Consider the following 26,208-nt stretch of genomic DNA (forward strand, 5'->3'; position numbering starts at 1 on the left):
ATGTATGTACGTATGTATGTATATATGTCTGTATGTATGTATGGATCCGTGGATATATGTACGCATGTACGCATGTATGTATGTATGTACGCATGTATGTACGTATGTACGTACATATGTACGTATGTACGTATGTATGTACGCATGTATGTATGTATGTACGCATGTATGTACGTATGTATGTACGTATGTATGTATGTACGTATGTATGTACGCATGTATGTATGTATGTATGTACGTATGTATGTACGCATGTACGCATGTATGTATGTACGTATGTACGTATGTATGTATGTATGTACGTATGTATGTATGTACGCATGTATGTATGTACGTATGTACGCATGTATGTACGTATGTATGTATGTATGTATGGATGGGTGGGTGGATAGATGGTTGGATGCATGGGTGGGTTGATGTATGCATGTATGTATGTATCGGTGGATATATGTACGTACGTACGTATGTACAGGTCCTTCTCAAAAAAATAGCATATTGTGATAAAAATCATTATTTTCCATAATGTAATGATAAAAATGAAACTTTCATATAGAGTGGTCATTCCGTATGTTGAGGGGGTATCATAGAAACTGAGACGTTTATTTTCTAAACATAACGTCCCAGTGGCTTTTAAACCCCAAAATACATTACGGCAAAGACTGGTTCATCCCAAAGATCCAGTCCCCTGGCACAAACAGAGTAATGTTGTGTATGCTGTTCAGTGTCAGGAGGGCTGTGATCAGTCTTACATCGAGGAAACTAAACAGCCACTGGCCAAAAGGATGGCCCAGCACAGAAGATCAACATCATCAGGCCAGGATTCTGCGGTCTACACTCATCTCCAGGCCAGTGGTCACTCTTTCAGGGATGAAGATGTGCACATCCTGGACAGAGAAGAACGATGGTTTGAGAGAGGAGTAAAGGAGGCCATCTTTGTGAAAAGAAATCGTCCATCATTAAACAGGGGTGGAGGCCTCCGGGTTCAACTGTCCCCCTCTTACAATGCTGTGATTGCTAGTGTCACTCAGCCCTCTGTGAGTAGTAAACAGCCATCAGTGTGCTAATGACTCATTGTTAGGCTGATGGTCCTTCTTGAGCATGTGATCAGTTGGTTTTGGTTGTCAGCAGCAAAACTGGTTGATCCACCCTGAGAAGGTGCTATTTAAGAGACTGAGCTGAAAACAGCACCTCAGACTGAGGAAGTCTCTTGGATGAGAGACGAAACGTTTCTAGATTTTTTTGCTTTGTTTAGTTTTTTTTTGAATGTCCAGAGGACCAGATTGAACTTTTTTGGATTTTTCTACCTGGATTATTGAGCATGCATCAGGATATGGAAGCATGAAGTGCTCCAAAATCTCCTGATAGCTAGCTGCATTGACCCTGTCCTTGATAAAACACAGTGGACCAACACCAGCAGCTGACATGGCACCCCAGACCATCACTGACTGTGGGTGCTTCACACTGGACTTCTGGCATTTTGGCATTTCCTTCTCCCCAGTCTTCCTCCAGACTCTGGCACCTTGATTTCCGAATGACATGCAAAATTTGCTTTCATCCGAAAAAAGTACTTTGGACCACTGAGCAACAGCCCAGTGCTGCTTCTCTGTAGCCCAGGTCAGGCGTTTCTGCTGCTGTTTCTGGTTCAAAAGTGGCTTGACCTGGGGAATGCAGCACCTGTAGCCCATTTCCTGCACACGCCTGTGCACGGTGGCTCTGGATGTTTGTACTCCAGACTCAGTCCACTGCTTCCGCAGGTCCCCCAAGGTCTGGAATCGGCCCTTCTCCACAATCCTCCTCAGGGTCCGGTCACCTCTTCTTGTTGTGCAGCATTTTCTGCCACTTTTCCCTTCCCACAGACTTCCCACTGAGGTGCCTTGATATAGCACTCTGGGAACAGCCTATTCGTTCAGCAATTTCTTTCTGTGTCTTAGCCTCTTGCTTGAGGGTGTCAATGATGGCCTTCTGGACAGCAGTCAGGTCGGCAGTCTTACCCATGATTGCGGTTTTGAGTAATGAACAAGGCTGGGAGTTTTTAAAAGCCTCAGGAATCTTTTGGAGGTGTTTAGAGTTACATCGTTGATTCAGATGGTTAGGTTAATAGCTTGTTTAGAGAACCTTTTCATGATATGCTAATTTATTGGGACAGGCATTTTGGGTTTTCATGAGTTGTATGCCATAATCATCAGTATTAAAACAATTAAAGACCTGAAATATTTCAGTTGGTGTGCAATGAATCTGAAATATATGAAAGTTTCATTTTTATTAATACATTATGGAAAATAATGACCTTTATCACAATATGCTAATTTTTTGAGAAGGACCTGTATGTATGTACGTATGTATGTACGTATCGGTGGATATATGTACGTACGTATGTATGGATCGGTGGATATATGTACGTATGTATATATGTATGTACGTATGTATGTATGGATCGGTGGATATTCAATTCAAATTCAATTCAAAAATACTTTATTAATCCCAAAGAAAAATGAAGTGTTGTCATAGCTCATCATCCTTGTTTCATTCAACAGTTGTTTTAGATGCTGATAGCTTACTTGTTCTTGGGAGGTATCCAAGATGGCGCCGGTGTGTAGGGCTGCTAGTCTCTCGCTCTCTGCTTGTATTTTATTTTTGTTATTTTTACAATGGTTTGTGCAGTGTGCCGAGTCTTATTTTCAGTATGATCGTCGGGCACTTTTGGAGCTCCGTACATTTGCTGAAATTCCCGCGGAGTTTTTGAACAGCGGCCATCACTCTCCCCCACCGGTCCTATCTGAGATTCCTGCGTTCCTTCTGCGTGACCCTGGCCTTTCTCCATGGAGGAAACGTCGCAGACGTCGTGGGAAGCGTGCAGGGATTTTGGTGAAACTGAGGCAAAGTGTGGATTATTCTAACAGGACTCGCTCTGGATCTGATCATCTCCTCTCTGACCCGTGGTGCTCCCGGGGCCCGGCTGCTGGCCAGCTGCCCGCGCGCTCAGTCCATGGAAACACCTGGAGTTGTTTACCTGTGCGCCGCACCAGCAGACCAGGAGGAGCTGTTCTTCATAACCTGCGCCCGCTGGCGCGCGCGTCTCCCTCCACGGCTGTGCCTGTGTCGGACAATATCAGGATGTGTTTAATCAACGCAAGGTCTGTTTCCAACAAGACGTTTATCCTCAATGACTTTTTTAAAGATGAGGAGTTGGATTTTCTGTTCGTCACAGAATCTTGGATTTCTGATGGTGAGTCCAGCGCCCTGGTGGAACTACTTCCTCCGGACTGTGTATGTTGCAATGCCCCGCGGCCATCAGGTCGGCGCGGGGGAGGATTATTAACAGTTTTTAAAGCAAACTTTGCCTGTAAACAGTTGTCCATCCCGGTGTCCCGCGCCAGCTTCGAGCTGAGCGCCTTTGAACTTGGACACTCTCCTCCGGTCCTTTGTGCGCTCATCTACCGCCCACCTCGTTCTAAGGACTTCATAAATGAATTCTCTGACTTTTTGGCTGATATCACTCAGAGATACTCTCACTTTTTGCTTATTGGTGACTTTAATTTGCATGTGTGTTGTCAGGAGAAGCCCTTAGTGAAGGACTTTCTGGATTTATTGGACTCTTTTGGCTTAGCTCAGCAGGTGAGCGGCCCCACCCAGGAACATGGTCACACGCTGGACCTCGTTTTAACACGCGATGTCTCTGTTTCTAATTTGAAAATCGGTGACAATATTTTTTCAGATCACATGCCTGTATTGTTTGACTTCACCCCCCCTTGTCATACTGCTAAGACGCGCGTTCCTGCACGTACGCGTTCCATTAACCATTTCACTGCTGCTCGTTTTAATGAAGGTTTTAATTCTGAGAGGATCGAACAGCTCTCGGTGTCTCTTACCACTGAGGAGCTAACCTCTCAGTTCAACTCTGCCTGTTTAAATGTTCTGGACCGTGTTGCTCCCCTTAAGACCAGAAAAACGAAACTTAAATCAGAGCCTTGGCTGAATGACGTCACGCGAGCCGTTAGGCGGCAGTGTCGCAAAGCTGAACGAAAGTGGAGGAAGGACAGGCTCCAGGTGTCTTTTCAAATGTTAAGGGAGAGTTGGCGTCACTATCAGAAAACCGTTAAAGCTGCCAAATGTAAATTATTTTCTGATTTAATTGTCTCCAACTCCCACAACCCCCGAGTTCTTTTCTCCACCCTGAACTCAGTTCTACACCTCAGTGAGCCTTCACCTCTGGAAGCCTCAACTGAGCTGTGTGAGAACTTCCTCCATTTCTTTTTAGAAAAAGTGGCAAACACCCGGGCACTCATTTCTCCGCCAGCTCATGATCTGTCCATCCCATCTCAGTGCGTGGCTGTGTTTGACCACTTTGAGCCCATCTCTCTGTCCTCTCTGGAGCAGGTAATGTGCAGCATGAAGCCATCTGGTTCCCCCTTTGATGTGGTCCCCCCTCGACTACTAAAGGAAGTTTTTCCTACCCTGGGTCCTTTTATCCTCACTATTCTGAATAGCAGTTTATCCTCAGGTGTGGTGCCAAAGACTTTTAAACATGCTGCTGTCCAGCCCCTCCTGAAAAAACCTAACCTTGACCCCTCAGTCATGTCCAACTTCCGGCCTGTCTCCAGACTCCCATTCACCTCTAAACTACTGGAAAAAATTGTGGAGTCTCAGTTGAAACAGTTTTTGGGGGATCACGCTATCCTTGAGTTATTCCAATCTGGCTTCAAATCTCTCCATAGCACTGAAACTGCTCTACTGAAGGATTTTAATGACATTTTCATATCCACAGACGCAGGTGATTCTGTGCTGCTTGTCCTATTGGACCTTACATCTGCTTTTGACACCATCGACCACAATATCCTCATTTCTAGACTGGAGCAGTGGGTGGGCATCACAGGGTCAGCCCTTAAATGGTTTGGGTCCTACCTCTCTGACAGAACCTTCTGTGTCAATATCAAAGATTTCAGTTCGGCATCGACCGCACTCCAGTGGGGGGTACCGCAGGGGTCCATCCTCGGTCCCCTTCTCTTTTCTTTATACCTGCTGCCACTAGGTGCTATCTTCCGCAAACACGACATACCCTTTCATTTCTATGCCGATGATTGCCAAATTTACTTCCCCCTGAGGCACAGAGGCACACGCTCTATTCAGCCTCTTCTTGACTGCCTGGCTGACATCCGGGACTGGATGGCTTTAAACTTCTTAAGCTTCAATGAGAAGAAGTCTGAAGTCATGCTGTTCCATCCCAGTGGCTCACTCATGAACTATGACATTGACCTATTCTCTCTAGCCCCGCTAGAGAAACAAAAGGTGACTAATCTGGGGGTGATAATGGACCCGTCCTTAAAACTCAACAGTCACGTAAACATGATGGTCAAATCCTGTTTTTTTCAGCTGAGACGGCTGTCTAAGCTGAAGCCTATACTCAACAAAAAGAACCTCGAGACAGTGATCCACGCCTTCATAACATCTAGGCTTGATTACTGCAATTCACTTCTGTTTGGAATCAGTCAGTCCTCCATTGCTCGTCTACAACTGGTCCAAAATGCTGCAGCCCGATTTTTAACTGGTACAGGCTATAGAGAGCACATCACGCCAGTTTTGGCCTCCCTGCACTGGCTACCCATTCACCTTCGGATCCATTTCAAAATTCTCATGTATGTTTTTAAATCACTGAACAGTTCCGCCCCATCCTATCTCACTGATCTTCTGCAGCCATATGTCCCACCGCGCTCCCTGAGGTCAGCAGACCAGATGCTTCTCTCAGTCCCAGAAACCCGTCGTAAGCTCAGAGGTGACAGGGCTTTCTCTGTTGCAGGTCCACGACTGTGGAATGAGTTGCCACTGAGTGTCCGGCAGGCTCCCACACTCTCAGTCTTTAAGTCTCGCTTGAAGACCCACTTCTATTCGCTTGCCTTTAACATGGTGTGATTTGTTTTGGTCCGGTCTGTTCTCTACTCTGTTGGCCATTTTAGTTAGCTTCTGCTGCTATTTGTATCTGTATTTCTATTTTATGTTTTCCTGTCCGCTGTGCATGTTTGTGTTCTTTTGTACAGCACTTTGGTTGGCCTTGTTGCTGTTTTAAGTGCTATATAAATAAATTGGTATGGTATGGTATGGTATAGCTGTGGGCAAGAAAGAGCTCCTGCAACAAATCTGAAGAATCTGGCCACAGATACTGATCCGCACACCCGGATCCAGCTTGCTGTCAGATCCGGCGGGCCCCTCGGTCCTCCTGGGCAGCAGGACTGCCCAAATCCCAGACAGAATTCCTCCCTGAGTGATGGTCGCTCCCCCCCGCAGTCTGCTGAGTTCCTCGTCACCACAGACAGACAGCTGAAGGTGCCGGGGGATGATCCCAGTCCTCATGTTGTCACAAGCAGAATTTCCCACCACCTCCGGGATCTTGGCGGTCAGGTACTCCAGCACTGCCACCAGTGAATGGAAACAGCAGTGTGAACCAAACATTTAGTTTATTGAAGGTGTGAGGAATCAATCAAATCAAATCAAATATACTTTATTAATCCCAAAGGGAAATTATTTGTTGTTGTAACTCGTTATCCTCATTTCATTGAGAGATGTTATAGATACTGATGGCTGTAGGCAGAAAGGATCTCTTGTAAAGGTCCATCCCACAGTGGATCCTAAGAAACTGGCTGCAGATGCCGTTCGATCCGTCCATCCAGACTCGGCTGGCCTCTCGGTTCCCTTGGGCTGTAGGACCGCCCAAATGCTGGGCAGAACTCCTCCCAGAGCGATGGCCACTCCTCTCAGCAGTCTGCTGAGCTCCTCGTCACTGTGGACAGCCAACTGTAGGTGCAGAGGGACGATCCTGTCCTTCCGCGGTCATGAGCCGTGTTTCCTTCTAGTTCCAGGATCTCAGTGATCAGGCACTCGTGCACAGCTGGCAGGTAGATGAGAATGTGTCCACAGAACATCTTTTCAACTCACTTGTAATTTGTGGCTGTAGTTGAGATATTATTTGAGCTTTTGAGATGTTAATCAGCTGCTGTTGGTTGTAGAAAACCGCCTTGTTGCCATGGTTACGCATCATAACAAATGTCCAAAACTAAAAAAGTTTCAGTAAGAATCCTTGAAGCTGCACAGCATCTGATACCAGAGAAAACAACCATCCAAAAAATGTGATTTACATCCAGAAAAAGAAGAATCAAAGTTTCCAAAAGCAAAATCTCAAAATTAATTTAATAGAGAAGCTCCAACATGCAGCCACCTTGAGCGGCGCAATTCTAGAACAAGAATGCATGCTATGGATTTAGTTTAGGAGTACTGATGCGTTCACATGTACTGATTATTATTTTATAATCACATCTCAGTTCTCTGAATCATTCAGTGAATGGTGAGGCACACCTAGCCCTGATGTGTGTGTGTGTGTTTGGTAGTTATTAATGCGTCACGTAGGTTTGTTGTTAATAGACAGCGCCTTGGTGCCATGAGCTCATAATGTTCAGAAGCACTCAGTGATCGTGAACACATGAGCCGTTTCTTGTTCTGTGCTCACATGCTCAGCCTTCTGCTTCATTTGTTCACTTCGATATTTGTTTTGGAGCTGACTCATTAATAAGCACTTCCGCTGTTAGATTACAGGTGCTGGTCATCAAATTAGAATAACTTGAAAAAGTTGATTTATTTCAGTAATTCCATTCAAAAAGTCAAACTTTTATATTATATTCATTCATTACACACAGACTGACATATTTCAAATGTTTATTTATTTTAATGTTGATGATTATAACTGACAACTAATGAAAACCCCAAATTCACTATCTCAGAAAATTAGAGTATTAAAAAAGACCAATTATAAAAAAGGATTTTTAGAAATGTTGTCCAACTAAAAAGTATGAACATGAAAAGTTTGAGCGTGTACAGCACTCAGTATTTAGTTGGGGCTCCTTTTGTCTGGATTACTGTAGCAATGCCGCGTGGCATGCAGTTGATCAGTCTGTGGCACTGCTCGGGTGTTATGAGAGCCCAGGTTGCTCTGATAGTGGCCTTCAGCTCTTCTGAATTGTTGGGTCTGGTGTATCACATCTTCCTCGTCACAATACCTCATAGATTTTCTATGGGGTTAAGGTCAGGCGAGTTTGCTGGCCAATTAGGAACAGGGGTACCATGGTCTATAAACCAGGTACTGGTAGCTTTGGCACAGTGTGCAGATCCCAAGTCCTGTTGGAAAATGAAATCTGCATCTCCATAAAGTTGGTCAGCAGCAGGAAGCATGAAGTCTCTAAAACTTCCTGGTAGACGGCTGCATTGAACTTGGACCTCACTAAACACAGTGGACCAACACCAGCAGATGAGCTGGCACCCCAAACCATCACCGACTGTGGAAACTTGACACTGGACCTCAAGCAACGTGGATTCTGTGCCTCTCCTCTCTTCCTCCAGACTCTGGAACCTTGATTTCCGAAGGAAATGCAAAATTTACTTTAATCAGAGAACATAACTTTGGACCACTCAGCAGTAGTCCCAGGCGAGATGCTTCTGATGCTGTCTCTTGTTCAAGAGTGGCTTGACACAAGGAATGCAACAGCTGAAACCCCTTGTCTTGCATACATCTGCGTGTGGTGGTTCTTGAAGCACAGACTTCAGCTGCAGTCCACTCTTTGTGAATCTCCCTCACATTAGGGAAATGGTTTTGTTTCACAATCCTCTCCAGGGTGTGTTTACCCCTATTGCTTGTACAATTTTTTCTAGGGGTGGTATGTGGTGGGCCCTGATTTCTTTAAATTTGGGAAATCCGACGATACTTGCATGAGAAACCGATTTTACTTTTTTTTTTTTTTTTAAGTTTTAACAACAATTGTCTAAGCTTCATTTATATTTCAGAGCTCTACTACCTCATGGCCAGTTAAAACAAGTTTGTATTGTTTCTAGGATATTGTTCAAGGGTATGTTTTTCAATAAAATAATATTGGAAAATTGAAGGTGCATTATGACCTTATAACACCTGATAGTGGAGTGAGCATGCATCAGGATACCTGATAGTGTCGTTTATAAAACAAAATCGGTATCGGCCAAAATTGGAATCGGCAGGTCAGACTTTTTAGAAATTGGTGATCGGCCAGAAAACTGCAATCGGTGCACCCCTACTTTTTCCTACCCCATCTTTCTTTCCTTCCCTTTGCCTCTCTATTAATGTGCTTGGACACAGAGCTCTGTGAACAGCCAGCCTCTTTAGCAATGACCTTTTGTGTCTTGTCCTCCTTGTGCAAGGTGTCAATGGTCGTCTTTTGGACAACTGACAAGTCAGCAGTCTTCCTCATGATTGTGTAGCCTATAGAACTAGACTGAGAGACCATTTAAAGGCCTTTGCAGGTGTTTTGAGTTAATTAGCTGATTAGAGTGTGGTACCAGGTGTCTTCAATACTGAACCTTTTCACAATAATCAAATTTTCTGAGATAATGAATTTGGGGTTTTCACTAGTTGTCATTTATAATCAGGGCTTAATTTGTAAACTGACTGATGCCAGAACAGCGGGCAGGCGGGGGTGGGGGTGGGGCGGTCCTTGTGCCCTCCCACAGAAATTTTTGAAGAACAGAGATGCCATTTCCTGCATTCTGGTGTAGGCTATTTTAACAGGTTTATACATCAACATTTACCTACATTTGTAAACACTTAATAAAATTACTATTTTGGAGAGGACCAGCAGGTTGAGTGTGAATGAGCAGCTCTGACCCTGTCAGGTGTCCTAAAATCCCCTGCTCCCTCCCCTCACTTCACGGTTGAGCTGAACTCTTCTCCGCTCCTGTTCCAGTCTCGTGGCACCATTTAAAGCACCTGAAGGATTCAGTTCTCTGTTGTCAAACTAAGGATAATCAATGAATCCATCCATTTTTTATTAAAGTAAATTGGACTGTCTCGTTGACATTTTGATCGCTGTTGTTATTTTGTCAAATTAGCGCCGTTATTTTGAAACATGATGTATAATGTGAATAACACATCAAACATTTCTCTCTTTGTATTATTTATTTATTTATTACAGGAAGCTTTTTTATTTATTATGTCTGAAATGTAGATTAGTCAAGAAGAAATATGACAGTGAGAGGACTGAAGAGAGGAGACAGGAATATAAGGAGATGGGACGTAGAGCAAAAAGGGAGGTAGCTAAGGCAAAGCAGAGGGCGTACAATGAGTTGTATGGGAGCTGGACACTAAAGAGGGCGAGAAGGACTTGTACCGAATGGCAAGACAGAGGGATCAGGCTGGAAAGGATGTGCAGCAGGTTAGGCTTATTAAAGGTAGGAATGGTAATGTTCTAACAAGTGAGGAGAGTGTGAATGGAAGATGGAGGAGCTAATGAATGAAGAGAATGAAAGAGAAAGAAGAGTAGCGGTCATAGAAACTATGGACCAGGAAGTAGGAAAGATTAGTGAGGGTGAAGTCCGGAAAGCTCTGAAAAGAATGAAAAAGGGGAAGGCAGTATGACCTGATGACATACCAGTGGAGGTTTGAAAATGTCTTGGAGAGATGGCAGTGAGGTTTTTGACTCAAATATTCATTGGCATATATGAGGGTGAGAAAATGCCTGAGGAATGGAGAAGAAGTGGGCTGGTGCCCATTTTTAAGAACAAGGATGATGTACAGAGTTGTAGCAACTGCAGGGGAATTAAGTTGATGAGCCACACGATGAAGAGATGAGAGAGTTGTGGAAGCAAGACTTAGACGAGAGGTGACTATCTGTGAGGAGCAGTATTGTTTCATGCCAAGAAAGAGCACCACAGATGCCATCTTTGCTTTGAGAATGCTGATGGAGAAGTACAGAGAGGGTCAGAAAGAACTCCATTGTGTCTTTGTGGATTTGGAAAAAGCATATGACAGAGTGCCGAGGGAGGAGGTGTGGTATTGCATGAGGAAATCTGGAGTGGCAGAAAAGTATGTTAGACTGGTACAGGATATGTATGAGGACAGAAGGACAGTGGTGAGATGTGCTGTAGGAGTGACAGATAGCTTCAAGGTGGAGGTGGGAGTGTATCAAGGATCGGCTCTGAGCCCCTTCTTGTTTGCTCTGGTGATGGACCGACTAATACATGAGATCAGGCAGGAAACCCCGTGGACTATGATGTTTGCAGATGACATTGTGATCTGTGGTGAGAACAGGGATCAGGTGGAAGAGAACTTGGAGAGGTGGAGGTATGCACTTGAAAGAAGAGGAATAAAGTCAGCCGTAGTAAGACAGACATGTGTGTGAATGAGAGGGAGGCCGGTGGAACAGTGAGGCTACAAGGAGCAGAGGTCACAAAGGTGCAGGACTTCAAGTACTTGGGGTCCACTGTCCAGGAAAATGGGGAATGTGGTAAAGAAGTGAAAAAGAGAGTCCAGGCAGGATGGAATGGATAGAGAAAAGTTTCAGGGGTGATTTGTGACAAAAAGGTGTCAGCAAAGGAAAAGTTTACAAGACAGTGGTGAGACCAGCTATATTGTATGGTCTGGACACAGTGGCACTGACAAAAGACAGGAGAAAGAACTGGAAGTGGCAGAAATGAAGATGTTGAGGTTCTCCTTAGGAGTGACAAGGCTGGATAAGATTAGGAATGAGATCATCAGAGGTACAGCCCAGGTTGAACTGGGAGATAAAGTTAGAGAGGCCAGACTGAGATGGTTCGGACATGTCAAGAGGAGGGACAGTGGGTATATTGGTAGAAGGATGTTAGAAATGCAGCTGCCAGGAAAGACAAAGAAGAAGGCCAAAGAGGAGATATATGGATGCAGTTAGAGAGGACACAAAGGTAGTTGGAATGAGGACAGAGGATGCAGAGGACAGAGTGAGGTGGAGGAGGATGACTCGCTGTGGTGACCCCTGAAGAGGGAAAAGCCGAAAGAATTAGAAGTCTGAAATGTAGCAGGAGTTCAGACACCTGCTGAGGTGCGCGCTGTGTAGAGATTGGAGATGTTTCTGTGTGTAACGTGCACTGTCCACAGGGCATTTATTTATTCTGTTGAATAAATTATCATTTCTGTTTCGGGGTCTAAGAGGAAAGGGGGGTGGGGGGTTTCAGTGCACAGCCCCACTGACTGCAGACAATATTTGGAGAGGAGGAGACAAGGACTCCGCGCAGAATCGCTGTGCGTAAATGTGACTATCTGATCCATCCTCCCCCACGGCTGGAATATCCACAGGCTGGGTCCGCCAGGCTGAGGGCACCGTCTCCTCTAGTTGTATTTTGAATAAATAATCAAAATAAAAATGTGCATTGACTTTGGACTTTTAGGGGCGGAGCTGCCGGATCCCAGGAAAGAGTTGCCGAAATAGAACGGGTCAAAATGAGAGAGTTCCCGGATCTTGATCCGGCAGGTTCTGGCTCAAATTAACCACTGGTTATAATCATCAACATTAAAATAAATAAAATTTGAAATATATCAGTCTGTGTGTAATGAATGAATATAATATACAAGTTTGACTTTTTGATTGGAATTACTGAAACAAATCAACTTTTTCATGATAGTCTAAGTTTATGACCAGCACCTGTATGTGAGAGGGCTGCAGGTCGTTTTGCTGATTTAATCTCATAAAGGAAACAAGGGTCAGAGGAGCGAGGCTGTCACAGTTCCTGCATTAGAACATGGTGTTGAATCAAACATTAATCAAGTTAGGATTTTAAAACACTGCAATGGAGCATCCAGTCCAACATGGACAGTTCAGTCAAAACCAAAATGAAGTTGTCAGCTTCTTGTTTCAATATTTAACCCCTACTGTCTTTTCTTGGAGCCCGGTCCAAAGATCAATGTGAAGGTGAACAGTCTGACCAAAGCTTCCACTCCCCAACCGTTCTTTAAAATAAATGATGACAGAAACTGAGCTTGGGATGCTCTTTTCTTCATTTGCTTGTGACTGTCACCATCAGGTCCATTTGCCACCATTAACTACACTTCAAATATTTAACAACCACTGCCCATCCTCAGCAGTTTGATTATCTCCTGCCATGATGGTTAGTGGGATAAGCCTTTGTGGTGGCTGCATGGTGGTTCAACTGGACTGGGACATAACTGATGTTAACAGAACCTCTAAATGCAATGAGGACCCATCTGACCCAAACAGAGCAGGAAGCAGCAGTTTTATGGATGCAGTGTGGATTTGACCATCACAAAGATCTAGGAACACTTCCTGAAAGCAGAAAGGGCTGCATGGACATACAATTACACGTTGTTGCTCACCATACTTCCTGCGGATTTCATTGTGCCGTGCTTTTCTCTCCACCTTCCTATAAAACAAAACAAAAAGAGATTTGTTCACAGGCTGGGAAACTTGTTGCACCGAGCATGACAATAAATTCAAATAAATAAATCACCATGAGATGAGCTGGGTGGAGCCACTCGGATCGATTCTCTTCCTCACACACCCACTGAGCTACCTGTGCCGTGTGTGTGGACAGAATCCACTTCGTCTCCACACAGAGAGCTGGTGTGGATCAGCTGCTGCTTTATCGTGAGCTACTGATCAGAGACAATCACACCGACTGAGCTCAACATGTGTCCCCTTCCACCCCACAGGTGGCTCAGGATGCTCACACTCCTTTCACACAAACCCAACAAGTTGCTCTGAGATGACTTGTTGTGAAGTGGCGCTTTATAAATTAAAGGGAAATTAAGTGAAACTTAAATCTAAATTCTCTGAGAAATCTAATATCTGCCCTTCATAATTCAGGACTTCATTAGCTAAACATGTTCAAGACCCACAGAAACCTCATTTCTTTCACTTCAAAAATGACTGGTTCAGATTTTTATTGCACACAACCAGAGACTACAATTAAAGATAATAAAATCACATTTCCTATAATTTAAAAATTCATATTTGGCAAACATGAATTTAAACTTTTGGTCCAGCCCTCCACGGTTGTTCCAAATCCTTATGGGCCTTTTAAGAGAATTAAAAGCCCACCTCCGGTGACTCAGCGGGTCACCTACACATCAGGGATAAGGGACACTCTTGTGAGGATGAGAATGTCCGCATTTTGGACCGAGAGAACAGATGGTTTGAGAGGGGAGTGAAGGAAGCTGTTTATGTAAAGAGACAGAAACCAGAGGACAGAGGAGGAGGTCTCAGATTTCAACTTTCAAAGACCTACAATGCAGCTTTAGGACTGATACCTAGCCAGTTACACACCTACCAGGAATTCCAACCATGTGACCAGAGTGTCCCCTCTGTGGGTGGGACTAACAAAGACTCTAACGAGCCTCTATTGTGAGGAGTGAGAGGTCAATCTGCATCATGCAAGCTTACATAACACCTCATCTTTATAACTTGAATCCCTCATTCCTTGTTTCTTTGGATTGAAAAAGCTCCTCAGATGAGAAGCAAAACGTCTTCAGTTACAAATAAAATCCAGTTTTGTTTTTAATCTTGTTTGGATTCACCTCCAGTGAAGAAAATTAAAAAGCCCAACTCACTTTTTTGCCCCTTTTATTCATTTAATATACAAACAATTGTTGCAGCCCGTTCCCACAACGTCACACCTTAAAGTCTACTAATGACTCCGTCATCCTGTCCTTTCTTAGCAGTGATGACCCAGACCCCGGGCCTGTGGTCAGGGACTTCATTGAATGGTGTGAGTCTTCCTTTTTAAAGTTAAATGTTTCTAAGACAAAGGAGATGGTAATTGATTTCAGTTGCTGTGGTCATTAACTGCGAGGCTGTCCAGGTGGTGCAGCAATATATATATCTGGGAACTGTTCTTGATGACTGCCTTTACTTACTCTGCTCAACCTGTTTTGTATTTGTAATTATTTTTTCTATCCTTAACATTTGTTTGTTTTTTTTGTCATTCAGATACACCTGGACCTATACCTGGACCTACCATTCTGTGTTTGTCTGTCTCTCCTTCCTGTCCTCTCAAACCAGCTGGTCAAAGCAGATGGCCGCTTGTCCTGAGCCTGGTTCTGTTGGAGGTTTCTTCCTTTTAAAAGGGAGTTTTTCTTTCCACTGTCTCCACTGTGCTTGCTCAGGATGGGAGACTGCAACGAAGCCAAGATTCTACTTGTCTGCTGGATTCCTTAGAGAACTTTACTAATTGGCTTTTCTATGCATATGAATGTTCCTGTAAAGTGTACTCAAGACAACTTTGTTGTGACTTGGCGCTATATAAATAAACTAATTGAATTTTTTTTTTTTTTTTTTTCATTTACCCTTTATTTATACAGGTAGTCTCATTGAGCCATGAGAACTCATTTTCAAGAGAGACCTGTTTAGGGAGCAGATGGGGGTTAAGGGCCTTGCTCATGGGCCCAGACTGGGGCGAATGAGGGTGGGGGCAGGTGTGGGTGCTTCACCTACCCCACCCACATTTTTTATGTTGTCTGTACCGGGGCTTGAACCGGCGATCTTCCGATCACAGGCTCACCTTCTCTAACCTCTGCACCCTACTCCCTCTAACTGAATTGATGACAAACTGATTTTTGATCCCCATGTGAACTCACTTTGTAAGAAGGTCCACCAGAGAATGTATTTTTATCAGAAGCTCTGTGTTTTTAAGGTTGATTCTATTTTAAGGTTGATTCTACTTTTATGAGAATGTTTTATTCATGTTTTATTGAGTCTCTTTTAACTTTCACCTTCATCTGTTGGTTTGGACTTTTAACATGTAAAAACTGGAACAAACTCTCGGGGATTGTCAAGATGTACTGTAGAACTGTTGGCATAGCCCTACAGAACCTCACTGACCTACACAAGGTGAGGGCAGTGAACAAGGCCAGGCTGATTCTGGCAGATCCTGATCACCACTCCATGGTGAGTTCAGGTTGCTTCCATCTGGACGCAGGTATCTGCAGCCCAGATGTAGAACAAACAGAGTGGAAATCTCATTCATTCCTGTAGTGATCAGGCTTCTCAATGAACAGTGATGATGTCATGTATTATTTTTATGTCTTAATATCTTGTCCAGTATGAATGTTTTGTGTGCCTACTGACCGTGAAACAAATTGACCCTTGGGGATAAAAAAAGATTCTTGAACTTGGTTCTCATGTACTGATCACTACAGGAACTGTATAGATCATTGCACTAACTCGAACTTCAAAGCCCTGATCATACTCGCTGCAGGATATTGTAGCTTGACTTGGTGGCACATGAAGTAAAGAGGGAGGGTTGTTTTTTTAATGGAGGCTGGATACGTCACCAGGCAGTCTCTTTCTCAAGCACACACAGAAAGCCAAAGCACCTGTATTCCCAACACGACAAGTGATGCTGATACACCACATTCGCGGTCAGTTTTTCTGCACGACTGCCCAGCTTACCAACACTTCACCCAACATCCCTCAGAGGACGAAGACCTGAGAGAAATGAGAGTTTGAACCACTGAAGCAAGAGGACAGCGGTCTCTGCAACTCCAGGCAACACATGCTGCTGTGGCACTCAGAGATGAACACTATGTCTATGGCAGTGGACGTATTAAGACAGGATGTAGCCCGCTCTATTTATGACCACATTACCAAACAGCAGCTGCTCAGCCTCAACAATCCTCCTGGTGTTTTGGGATGAGGAACACTGAATGGTTGGGGCCACTTGCTTGCTTCCTAAACAATGGGCTCTTTTGTTGGGGGTGTATGTTTGTCCCCTTTACGCCAACTCAACATTTTGTTGCAATAAGTCAGAACTTTATACCATATGATTAAAACATAATACCTAATGATAATGCCCAATTATATCTATACTTCTAGTATGAAGCATGTATCAGGATACACTTCTAGTAGTTCTGCATCATGTTTCTGTCATTTTTAGGACATTTTTGTTCACTGTAAAGATAAAATTGCACTTAATTTTGTGGCTTTGTACTGGGAAGCAACCTGCAAAGGGTCTAGTTTATCCAACATTTTTCAGTCAGGTCATCTGGACAGTTTCTTTTTTTGTGCTGAAACGTTTCGCCTTCGATCCGGAAGGCTTCATCTGTCAAGGAAACACACAACAAAACTGATTCTTCCCCCAACAGCTTACTCCAAAGCGGAACAAACCAGTTATGTTGGTGCTAAGATGGTCTCTTTGTCATGCCCCCTCCTCCATTGCCGGCCCTCTTCCTTGTTGACAGTCATGTCAAACTGCTTGAAAACAACAAAGTCCATGCTCAATAATCCAGGTATACAATCCATAATTTTTCAGTCAGGTCATCTGGACAGTTTCTTTTTCACTGTCCAGATGATCTGACTGAAAAATGTTGGATTGTATACCTGGATTATTGAGCATGGACTTTGTTGGTCTAGTTTATCCTTTATGATCTTTTCAAGTATCTTCAAAGACATGAGTGCAATCAGTATGAAGTCACTCAGTCCCTGGTGATTTTAGATTTAGGGATAGAATATGAAGGGAATCACATTACTCTAACATCCCTAAGTTCAGTCTTATATACAAGTCAGTTCAGTTTCTTTTTTTATGTCAAACATTTTTGCAACAACTACTTCATGACAAATGCAGAGAAATCAGCTGTGATGTAAGATCAACAGTTGTAATCTGTTCCTGACATGTCCACAGAGGCCTGGACAGACGTTCTTACCGCTGTTCAGAACGCTGTTTGATCTCCTCTCTTCTCCTGGCAAACCTCTCCTCATCTCTGTCAGGCCTGGAGATAACAGAAGACAAGAGAAGAGAGTCAAAATCTTTCAACAACAGAAACATCTCCATTTTGTTGTAGCCAATTACACTTATCCACAAACAGCTACTTTCCTCAGAGGTCACATTATCCAGAAGCGAAACAATTTAGAAGTTACTGAGATTTAAATTCTGATTTCTCCAGTATGACAGATATCAGAATCGTGGATTAGAAGCAGAAAAATGCAGAGACTTTTTCCTCTCCTATCCTGGTAATATTTTGACAAGATAAGATAGAACTTTATTTGCTGTTGAGACTGATCCAATCCAGTACTGGTTTTATCGAGTTGTTTTTTGTAGTTATTTTATATATTTTTTTAAATAACGGGCAGATACGTTGCATGTATCTGGCATCCATCCCACTTTGGACGGAGCCGCTCTTCTTTCTAGAAATATGGCTGATTTTGTTTATCCCCCAAATTATTGACAACCCAGGGTCCAGTCCAGGAAGCAGAGTTGTAGTCCTCCACCTCTCTGCTGCTTCTCCTCTGTTACCCACCCACACCCACATTGAAACAGTGTCAACTCGCCCACGGCTCAAATTAAATAAACAAAAAATCAGCTCTAAAAATATAAACCATAAAAATCTGATTAAAATAAACACAATTACTTTACCAGAGCAAAATCATAAAATCATTAAATGTGGATTATTGAACATCAGATCTCTTTCCTCTAAATCCCTGTTAGTTAATGAACTGATAACTGATCATCATATTGATTTATTCTGTCTGACAGAAACTTGGCTACAACAGGAGGATTTTGTTAGTATAAATGAATCCACTCCTGTTAATTATTTAAATTTTCATGTTCCTAGAACAACTGGCTGAGGTGGAGGAGTAGCTTCAGTTTTTCAGTCAGGATTATTAATTAATGCCAAACCAGTTATTAGTTATGATTCTTTTGAATCGCTGTCCCTCAGTCTTTCTCATCCAAAATGGAAATCAAAAAAGACACTTTTACTAGTTGTTATATATCGTCCACCAGACGCTTACTCTCAGTTTTTGTCTAAATTATCAGAATTATTAACTGACTCATTATTAAATACTGATAAAATCATCATAATGGGTGATTTCAATATTCACGTGGATGTTGAGAGTGATAGCTTAAGCATAGTCTTTAATAATTTAATAGACTCATTTGGTTTTACCCAAAACGTCCGCACATCTACTCATTCTTAACATCACACTCTTGATTTAGTTCTGACCTATGGTATAGAGATTAAGGACTTGGTAATAGTTCCTCAAAATCCTATTCTGTTCAACCATTTTTTAATAACCTTTGAGTTTACATTAAATGACTACACAGTCACTGAGAGTAAATTTCATCTCAGCAGGTGCTTATCAGAAAAGGCTGTAACCAAATTTAAACAATCTCTTCCATCAATGTTTTCCTCTGTCTTGCAGAGTAATGCATCAGAGAACAGAGACTTAGATCATCTAGTTGATCATCTTACAACTTCAATGCAAACTTCACTTGATAAAATTGCTCCACTGAAAAAGAAAGTAATCAATCAGAGGAAACTGGCTCCTTGGTTCAATTCTGAGTTACGTACTTTAAAGCAGCATCTAGAAACCAGGAGAGAAAATGGCGCTCTACTAATGTTGAAGAATTTTATTTAACTTGGAAAGATAGTCTGCTAACATATAAAAAAGCTCTCCATAAAGCTAGAACTTTATATTACCCATGTTTAATAGAGGAGAATAAAAATAACCCTAGGTTTCTGTTTAGTACTATTGTTAGACTAATTAAAAGTCCCATTTCTGTTGAACCATGTGTCCCTACAACTATAAGTAGTGATGACTTCATGAGATTCTTTATAAATAAAATTATATCAATTAGAGAGAAAATTCAAACCATCCTTCCTTCTACTATCTCTAGTCGCCTGTCAAATGAGACAACTTTAAAAATTTCACTAGAGCCTGATTTATGTTTGGACAGTTTTTGTCCTGTTGAGCTCTGAATTGTCAAAAATAATAACCACATCCAAACCATCCACATGTCTGCTAGATCCCATCCCAACCAGACTGTTTAAAGAGGTATTTCCCCTAATTAATGTCCACATTTCGGATCTACTTAAATTGTCTTTAATGGATGGTTATGTACCACAGCGCTTTAAGGTTGCTGTAATTAAACCTTTACTTAAGAAGTCTGATCTTGATTCAGAAATTCTGGCCAACTACAGACCTACTGTATATCTAATCTCACTTTCATCTAAAAAAGTCTAGAGAAAATAGTTGCAGGTCAGTTGCGGGAACATCTACAAAGAAATAATCTGTTTGAAGAGTTTCAGTCAAGGTTTAAAGCTCATCATAGCACAGAAACAGCACTAGTAAAAGTCACTAATGATATTCTCATGGCCTCAGACAATGGACTTGTGTCTATACTGGTCCTGTTAGACCTCAGTGCTGCATTTGATACAGTTGATCACAATATTTTACTACAGAGGCTTGAATATGATATTGGGATTACAGGAACAGCTCTAAAATAGTTTAAATCATATCTATCTGATAGATTCCAGTTTGTAAATGTAAATAATAAATCTTCTTCATACACCAAAGTTAGTCATGGAGTTCCTCAGGGCTCAGTGCTTGGGCCAATACTCTTTACTTTATATATGCTTTGTAGTGAACTAGACCTCCGACCTCAATCTGTCTCTGAAGACCTTCAGGGGACAGGAACTGCTATTTCATTGATTTGAATCCAGAAATACAAATTATCTCATCAAGAGACTATTTAATTGTATCCTGAATTAATCAATTGAAAGAACACTCTTCTTTTACATTATCAGTACTATTTTAAGATATCTTGATAATCAAAAAGTGTGTTTAGTTCATACCATTTCTAAATGTTCAAGTGAACCACTCATTTAAATCAACTGTGAAACAGTATTAATGATTTTTAAACCTCATTACATTTTTGATCATACAGTTAAATGCCTATTTACGAAATAAGTGTGCATTTAGTCTTCTGTCTGAATGAGGAGTAGGACTGCATGTCGGTCGAAAGTTAGAGACAAACAGAGACGAGTTATTAGAACGAAGTGTCTTGTTTTTAAAACTTGTAAATAACCAACTGGCACCTGCGTTGTCTCACCTCGTCATAATATTTTCTCTGTCTGTACTAACTGTTTTTAAAAACATTCCTGCTGTCTCTTGACTTCTAGTGACCCTCTGACATCACTAGAACCACCCCCCTGCTGGTTGTTTCAACCAATCAGGAAGTACCACGTAACAGGAAGTGAATACCCCTTTAAAAAGGCAACACTTCTTGGAACTAGTCAGTCCTGGAACTCAGTCGGAGTCTTAAGTCTTAGTCTTCATGAGTCTTGGTCTCTTCTAAGTCTTGCTGGAACTTTCAGTCAGAGATGAGACTCAACTAAGTAGCGGATGGATGGGATCATGTGCAAAGGGTCCCTCCATTTCAGCGGAGTCACAGCTCGCATCGCTGTGCACTCAAACCGAGCAGTAAATGCTCCACTTCTAAGGAAGCTTATTTGGTGGAACCGAGTACTTCGGCATTTATTCTGTTGATCGGAGCATATGGAACTACTTCTAAATTTTCTCAGCCACCCTGACCGGAGACGCTGAAAAGGGAGCGTGAGATGGACCTCTGTACTGGAGTTGATTTATCTTCTGCAAAGGTAACAAGTCGTTGCACGCCCTGAGTGTACCGCGGGCTGAGTTGGTGTTGAAAGAAGGGCGCCATTCCGGGTCAACACATCTATTATCATCCATCTAAACCTCCTCTTTAAATCTTTAAACTTCTATTCTCCTCTTTAACTTTTCTATTTGCCAATAATCTAGATGCCTTCAGAGGTGAATCGGCCTCAATCAGTAATGTTCTGTTGTCTTGTTAGTAAAGCGTGCCAAGTTTATTAATCAGAAACAGATCAGCAAATCAATGTGTACATGTTTTGATGTTAAATTTTGATTCTGTTAAATAAATGACCGCGTTTATTCTGATGGGTCAAAGATAAAATGGCGTCTCATGTCACTGATTTAAACACTCCACTCACAGTTATCTTGGTCACAGGGCAGAAATTTAACTCGAAAAAGAAAAGAATCCGTTGTAATTAAACAATTAATATTCTTTGTGCTTGAACTAGGGGTTGAACAAGTATATAATTTTTAAACTCGACATTAACATAATAAAACCCGAGTAGAACTAGAGTATTTGATGACGTCATAGATCTCGAGATACAAAAATAAATAAATAAATAAAACCGCAAAAAAGTTAATTATTTACAAAAAAAAAAGACCAACAAAACATTGGGAGCGTATATTATGCTCCTACCATTTATCATACTCCAAATAAGTCACAGGAAAAACTAAACTATTAGTTATTATTATTAAACTGCAAACGTGAAGAAACATATGTTTATAGATTTTTTTTATAGGTTTAGAGATTAATATTTTTTGCTTTTTGTTTGTGAAACAAGGTCAGAGGAAGGTGGTTCTGGTTCAGTGGATTGGACCCGGTGGTCACATAATAAGACGTCACTACGGTTACTCGACGTTGCATTTTTAACCTTGATAGATGTCCTAGCAATCGATGTGTAGATTACTCGAGTACTCTGTTAATGCCCTAGCTTGAACTAGCTTTAAGAATAATTAATTAGTAGTGAAGTTAATGCCTTAGCTTACTACAGCTTCCATTAGGTAAAGGTATTAAACATCATGGGATAAATTTTCATTGTTATGCTGATGACACACAATTATATTTGTCCATTAAACCCAATGAATCCAATCAGCTACTTAGACTACAAGCATGTCTTAAAGACATAAAAACCAGGATGACCCTTAATTTTCTCTTGTTGAACACTGACAAAACTGAGGTTTTGGTTTTTGGACCTGAGCACCTTAGGAATGAATTTTTCAGTCTTTCACCCTCCTTAGATGCATTAATCTGTCCTCCAGCTCTAATGTTAAAAATCTTGGTGTTATTTTTGATCAGGACGTCTTTTATCCCCCACATTAAAAACGTTACTAGAACCTCCTTCTTCCACCTGCGTAATATCACTAAAATTAGAAACATCTTATCTAAAAATGATGCAGAAAAACTGGTCCATGCATTTGTCACGTCTAGACTGGACTATTGCAATGGTTTATTATCTGGGTGTCCAAATACTTCTTTAAAACGTCTTCAGTTGATCCAAAATGCTGCTGCCAGAGTCTTAACTGGAGTCAGTGGGAGAGATCATATTTCTCCAGTTTTAGTTTCTCTCCATTGGCTCCCTGTCAAATCCAGAATAGAATTCAAAATCTTACTTCTAACCTACAAAGCTCTCAACAACCTGGCTCCATCTTATATTACAGATCTTATTGTTCCATATTTTCCTAAAAGAGCACTTCGCTCTCAGGCTGCAGGTTTACTTGTGGTTCCTAGAATTTACAAAAACAGAATGGGAGGCAGATCTTTCAGTTCTCAGGCTCCTCTCTTGTGGAACCTACTTCCAATCTCTGTCCGTGAGGCTGACACATTATCCAGTTTTAAAACTAGGCTTAAGACTTTCCTTTTTGCTAAATCCTTTAGTTAGGGTCGGCTTGGGTTTCCTGAGCTGTCCCTTAGTTATGCTGCTATAGGCTTAGACTGCTGGAGGACAAACTGACCACAATTTTCACTCTGCTACTGTCTTTACTTACTCTGCTCAACCTGTTTTGTATTTGTAATTGTTTTTTCTATCCTTAACATGTGTTTTTTTTTGTGTCTTTCAGATACATCTGGACCTATACCTGGACCTACCATTCTGTGTTCGTCTGTCTCTCCTTCCTGTCCTCTCAACCAGCCGGTCAAAGCAGATGGCCACTTGTCCTGAGCCTGGTTCTGCTGGAGGTTTCTTCCTGTTAAAGGGAGTTTTTCTTTCCACTGTTGCCACTGTGCTTGCTCAGGATGGGAGACTGCATCGAAGCCAAGATTCAACTTGTCTGCTGGATTCCTTAGATAGAGAACTTGAGAATTGGCTTTTATGTGAATGTTTCTGTAAAGTGCCCTGAGACAACTTTGTTGTGATTTGGTGATATATAAATAAACTGAATTGAACTGAATAGATATTATAAGAATTTTCTTCTTCTTTCTGCACCCTTTTCATTCAATGTTTTTTTTTCTTTTTGATGAATTTGTTTAGTTTCTTTTGGATCAATGAATAAATGCATAAAATTGAAGATAGTTTATCTTTTATGAATCAGACACCAGTTACCTATACAGACACTGATCCTGCATCATTACATGTTCATATTTTTAGACGCGTGTGAAGATACAGCTGAAAATTAAGTATTAAATATACATCTTGTAGATTGGTATATAACATTTTTTATTGCCATATTTGTTTAGTAAGACTGCTTTTCACCTGAACCTGCAGACAGAAAAACAGATCTGTCAACTGCAGAGTGAGCAGTCTGTTAGCTCACGATGTCCATCTCCTGACATATTTTAATGTTTGTTTACACAAAGAAAAAAAGACAACACACTTGTCCGGGGTGTCCCCCGCCCCTCGCACAGTGATGGCTGAATATGGGCACCAGTGACCCTGTGACCCGAAAAGGAAGAAGCGAGTAAAGATGATTGATGGATGGCTAATGTAAACACTGAAAGATGTGAAATTTGTGACAAACAGTTATATCAGCAGTCAAGCAGTGTTTCCTCTAGGTGGAAGAACGCTCATCTCTTCTGTGATTTTTGGTGATGGTGGTGGGAGTGGTAGACATGTCCATGTTGTGACCTAGCTTAGCACTAAGTTAGTGCGTTAGTGCTAGCAGCTGTTAATGGGGAGTTGCGTGAGAGCAGCGTGTCTGTAGCTTTAGCTAGTGCATTTGTATTGTGTGCCGCTAGCTTAGCGCTACGTAAGTGATGGCAGTTGTTGGGGGGGCAGGGGAGGGAGGGAGTTGGGGTGAAGGGTTAGGGTTAATCCTAACTGATCCAGATGATATGATTTAACCTTTATTGTTGTTATCTACCTGGATGATTGAGCTTATAACCTTTATTCTGAACCATTTTGGCCTTGTTGTCCTCAGGCGGTTTCTGTGAGTAGCAAGTTGGTCACATGGTCTAAAACATTTGATTGTTGTACATGATGATTGATTGTTTTGGATGGGTGTGTTTTGCACCTGTTAAAAGCCTACTTTTGAGATTCCAACGGGACGCTGGCTTGAAACACAGCAGTGAAGGCTACTACCTATGGGACAGATCTGGTTGGCAGGCCATAGACTGAGGAAGTCCTCTGGATGGGGGACGAAACGTTTCTCACTTAAAGAAACTGGTCCAGATGACACAATTGAACCTTTTTTGTTGTTAAAGCTGGATGGTATTTTTTAAAACATGCAGTGGAAAAAGCTAAATGCTACATGCTAACAGCATCAGGAACTGTCCAGATCATTTTCATTCATTCAACCTTTACTTAGACAGGTTAATCCCAAAGAGCCTCGGGGACTCATTACCAAAGAGTGATGACAACAGTGAATAACGACGACAACAATAGACAGTCATAAAATAGGTATACGAATTTAAATTTCTCTCTTTTTTTTTTTACAAATCAAAACAGCAACCAAAAGGACAATCAAGAGGAATAGTAGCAAAAAACAGCTAGCTTATAAGGCGGTGTAGAAAACTAAAAACAGGAACATGTCTGCATTGGTTTTTGCCAGGAACTTAACAGATGTTTATTTTGCTTTGGCCTGATCTAATCCAGAAAGTCTGCTCATGATTTTATTTGCACTTAAATTACTTTTAAAACAGTTTCTCAGGCTAGGCTCTGCTTTCACTTTATTTTTATGAAAAATGTCGACAGCTGCTCAAGTTATAAAAGGAGTACCGTATTTTCCGGCGTCAAAGTTGCAGTTTTTAGATTTGCCAGTCCTGCGACTTATAAAGTGACTTATATAATTTTTTTTTTTCCATATTCATAATGCAATTTTTGACTGACGCTTTAAATGTTCATTCATAATGACATGAACCAGGGTAAACATACCTTATGCAGCCGCTACATGCTCAAGTGTGCCCTCTAGGCTTTTGACAACCGGTACGGGTACCGTATTTTTCGTTGTATAAGTCGCAGTTCTTTGTCTAATTTGCATGCCCTGCGACTTATAAGGTGAAGCGACGTATTTATGGATTTTTTTCTCTCATATTTTTAGACCAATTTTTGCCTGAGATATGACGGTTTCCATTTATTCTGACTGAAAAAAATAGAACCGTACCATTTTCGGCCACTAAGGGCGCTAGAAGACCCTCTAGGCTTTTGACGACTACTGGTATACCCCATTATTTGTTTATTCCAGACCCACTAAAATCCCATCAGCCGGCGTCAAAAACGTCACATTGAGTAGGAAGAAAGAGGACAACACAACGACGACAGAGAAAATGTTGAGAAAGAGAAATTCATGTGCCAAAAGCAGCCGGCTGATTTTACAGAAAAGGTGGAGAGTTTCCGCGCCTTTGTGGACAAGCAGGTGCAGCAGCACAGCATCTCGCCTGACCACATTATTAATATGGATGAAGTTCCATTAACTTTTTATATCCCAATGGGATGGAGTGTGGCGAGGAATGGGGAAAAAAGCGTGATCATAACCACAGGTCACGAAAAGTCCCACTTCACTGTGGTGCTGGCATGCTGCGCAGATGGATCCAAGCTGCCGCTCATGGTGA

General features: G+C 41.9%; 1 protein-coding gene across 1 annotated transcript in view; it reads right to left on the minus strand.

Annotated features, from left to right (window-relative positions):
* The window catches only part of LOC119409576 (pituitary tumor-transforming gene 1 protein-interacting protein), a 104,538-nt gene that overhangs the window by 73,681 nt on the left and 4,649 nt on the right, over positions 1-26,208 (minus strand). Inside the window, exons 5-6 of the mRNA XM_037676478.1 lie at positions 17,474-17,539; positions 13,151-13,197 (exon numbers count right to left, since the gene is read on the minus strand). Coding sequence (XP_037532406.1) covers positions 13,151-13,197; positions 17,474-17,539 — 113 coding nt within the window. The remainder of the gene's footprint in view (positions 1-13,150; positions 13,198-17,473; positions 17,540-26,208) is intronic.

This window comes from Nematolebias whitei, chromosome 5 (genome assembly GCF_014905685.2).
Source record: "Nematolebias whitei isolate Nwh7 chromosome 5, NemWhi1, whole genome shotgun sequence".
In the NCBI taxonomy this organism is placed as follows: Eukaryota; Metazoa; Chordata; class Actinopteri; order Cyprinodontiformes; family Rivulidae; genus Nematolebias; species Nematolebias whitei.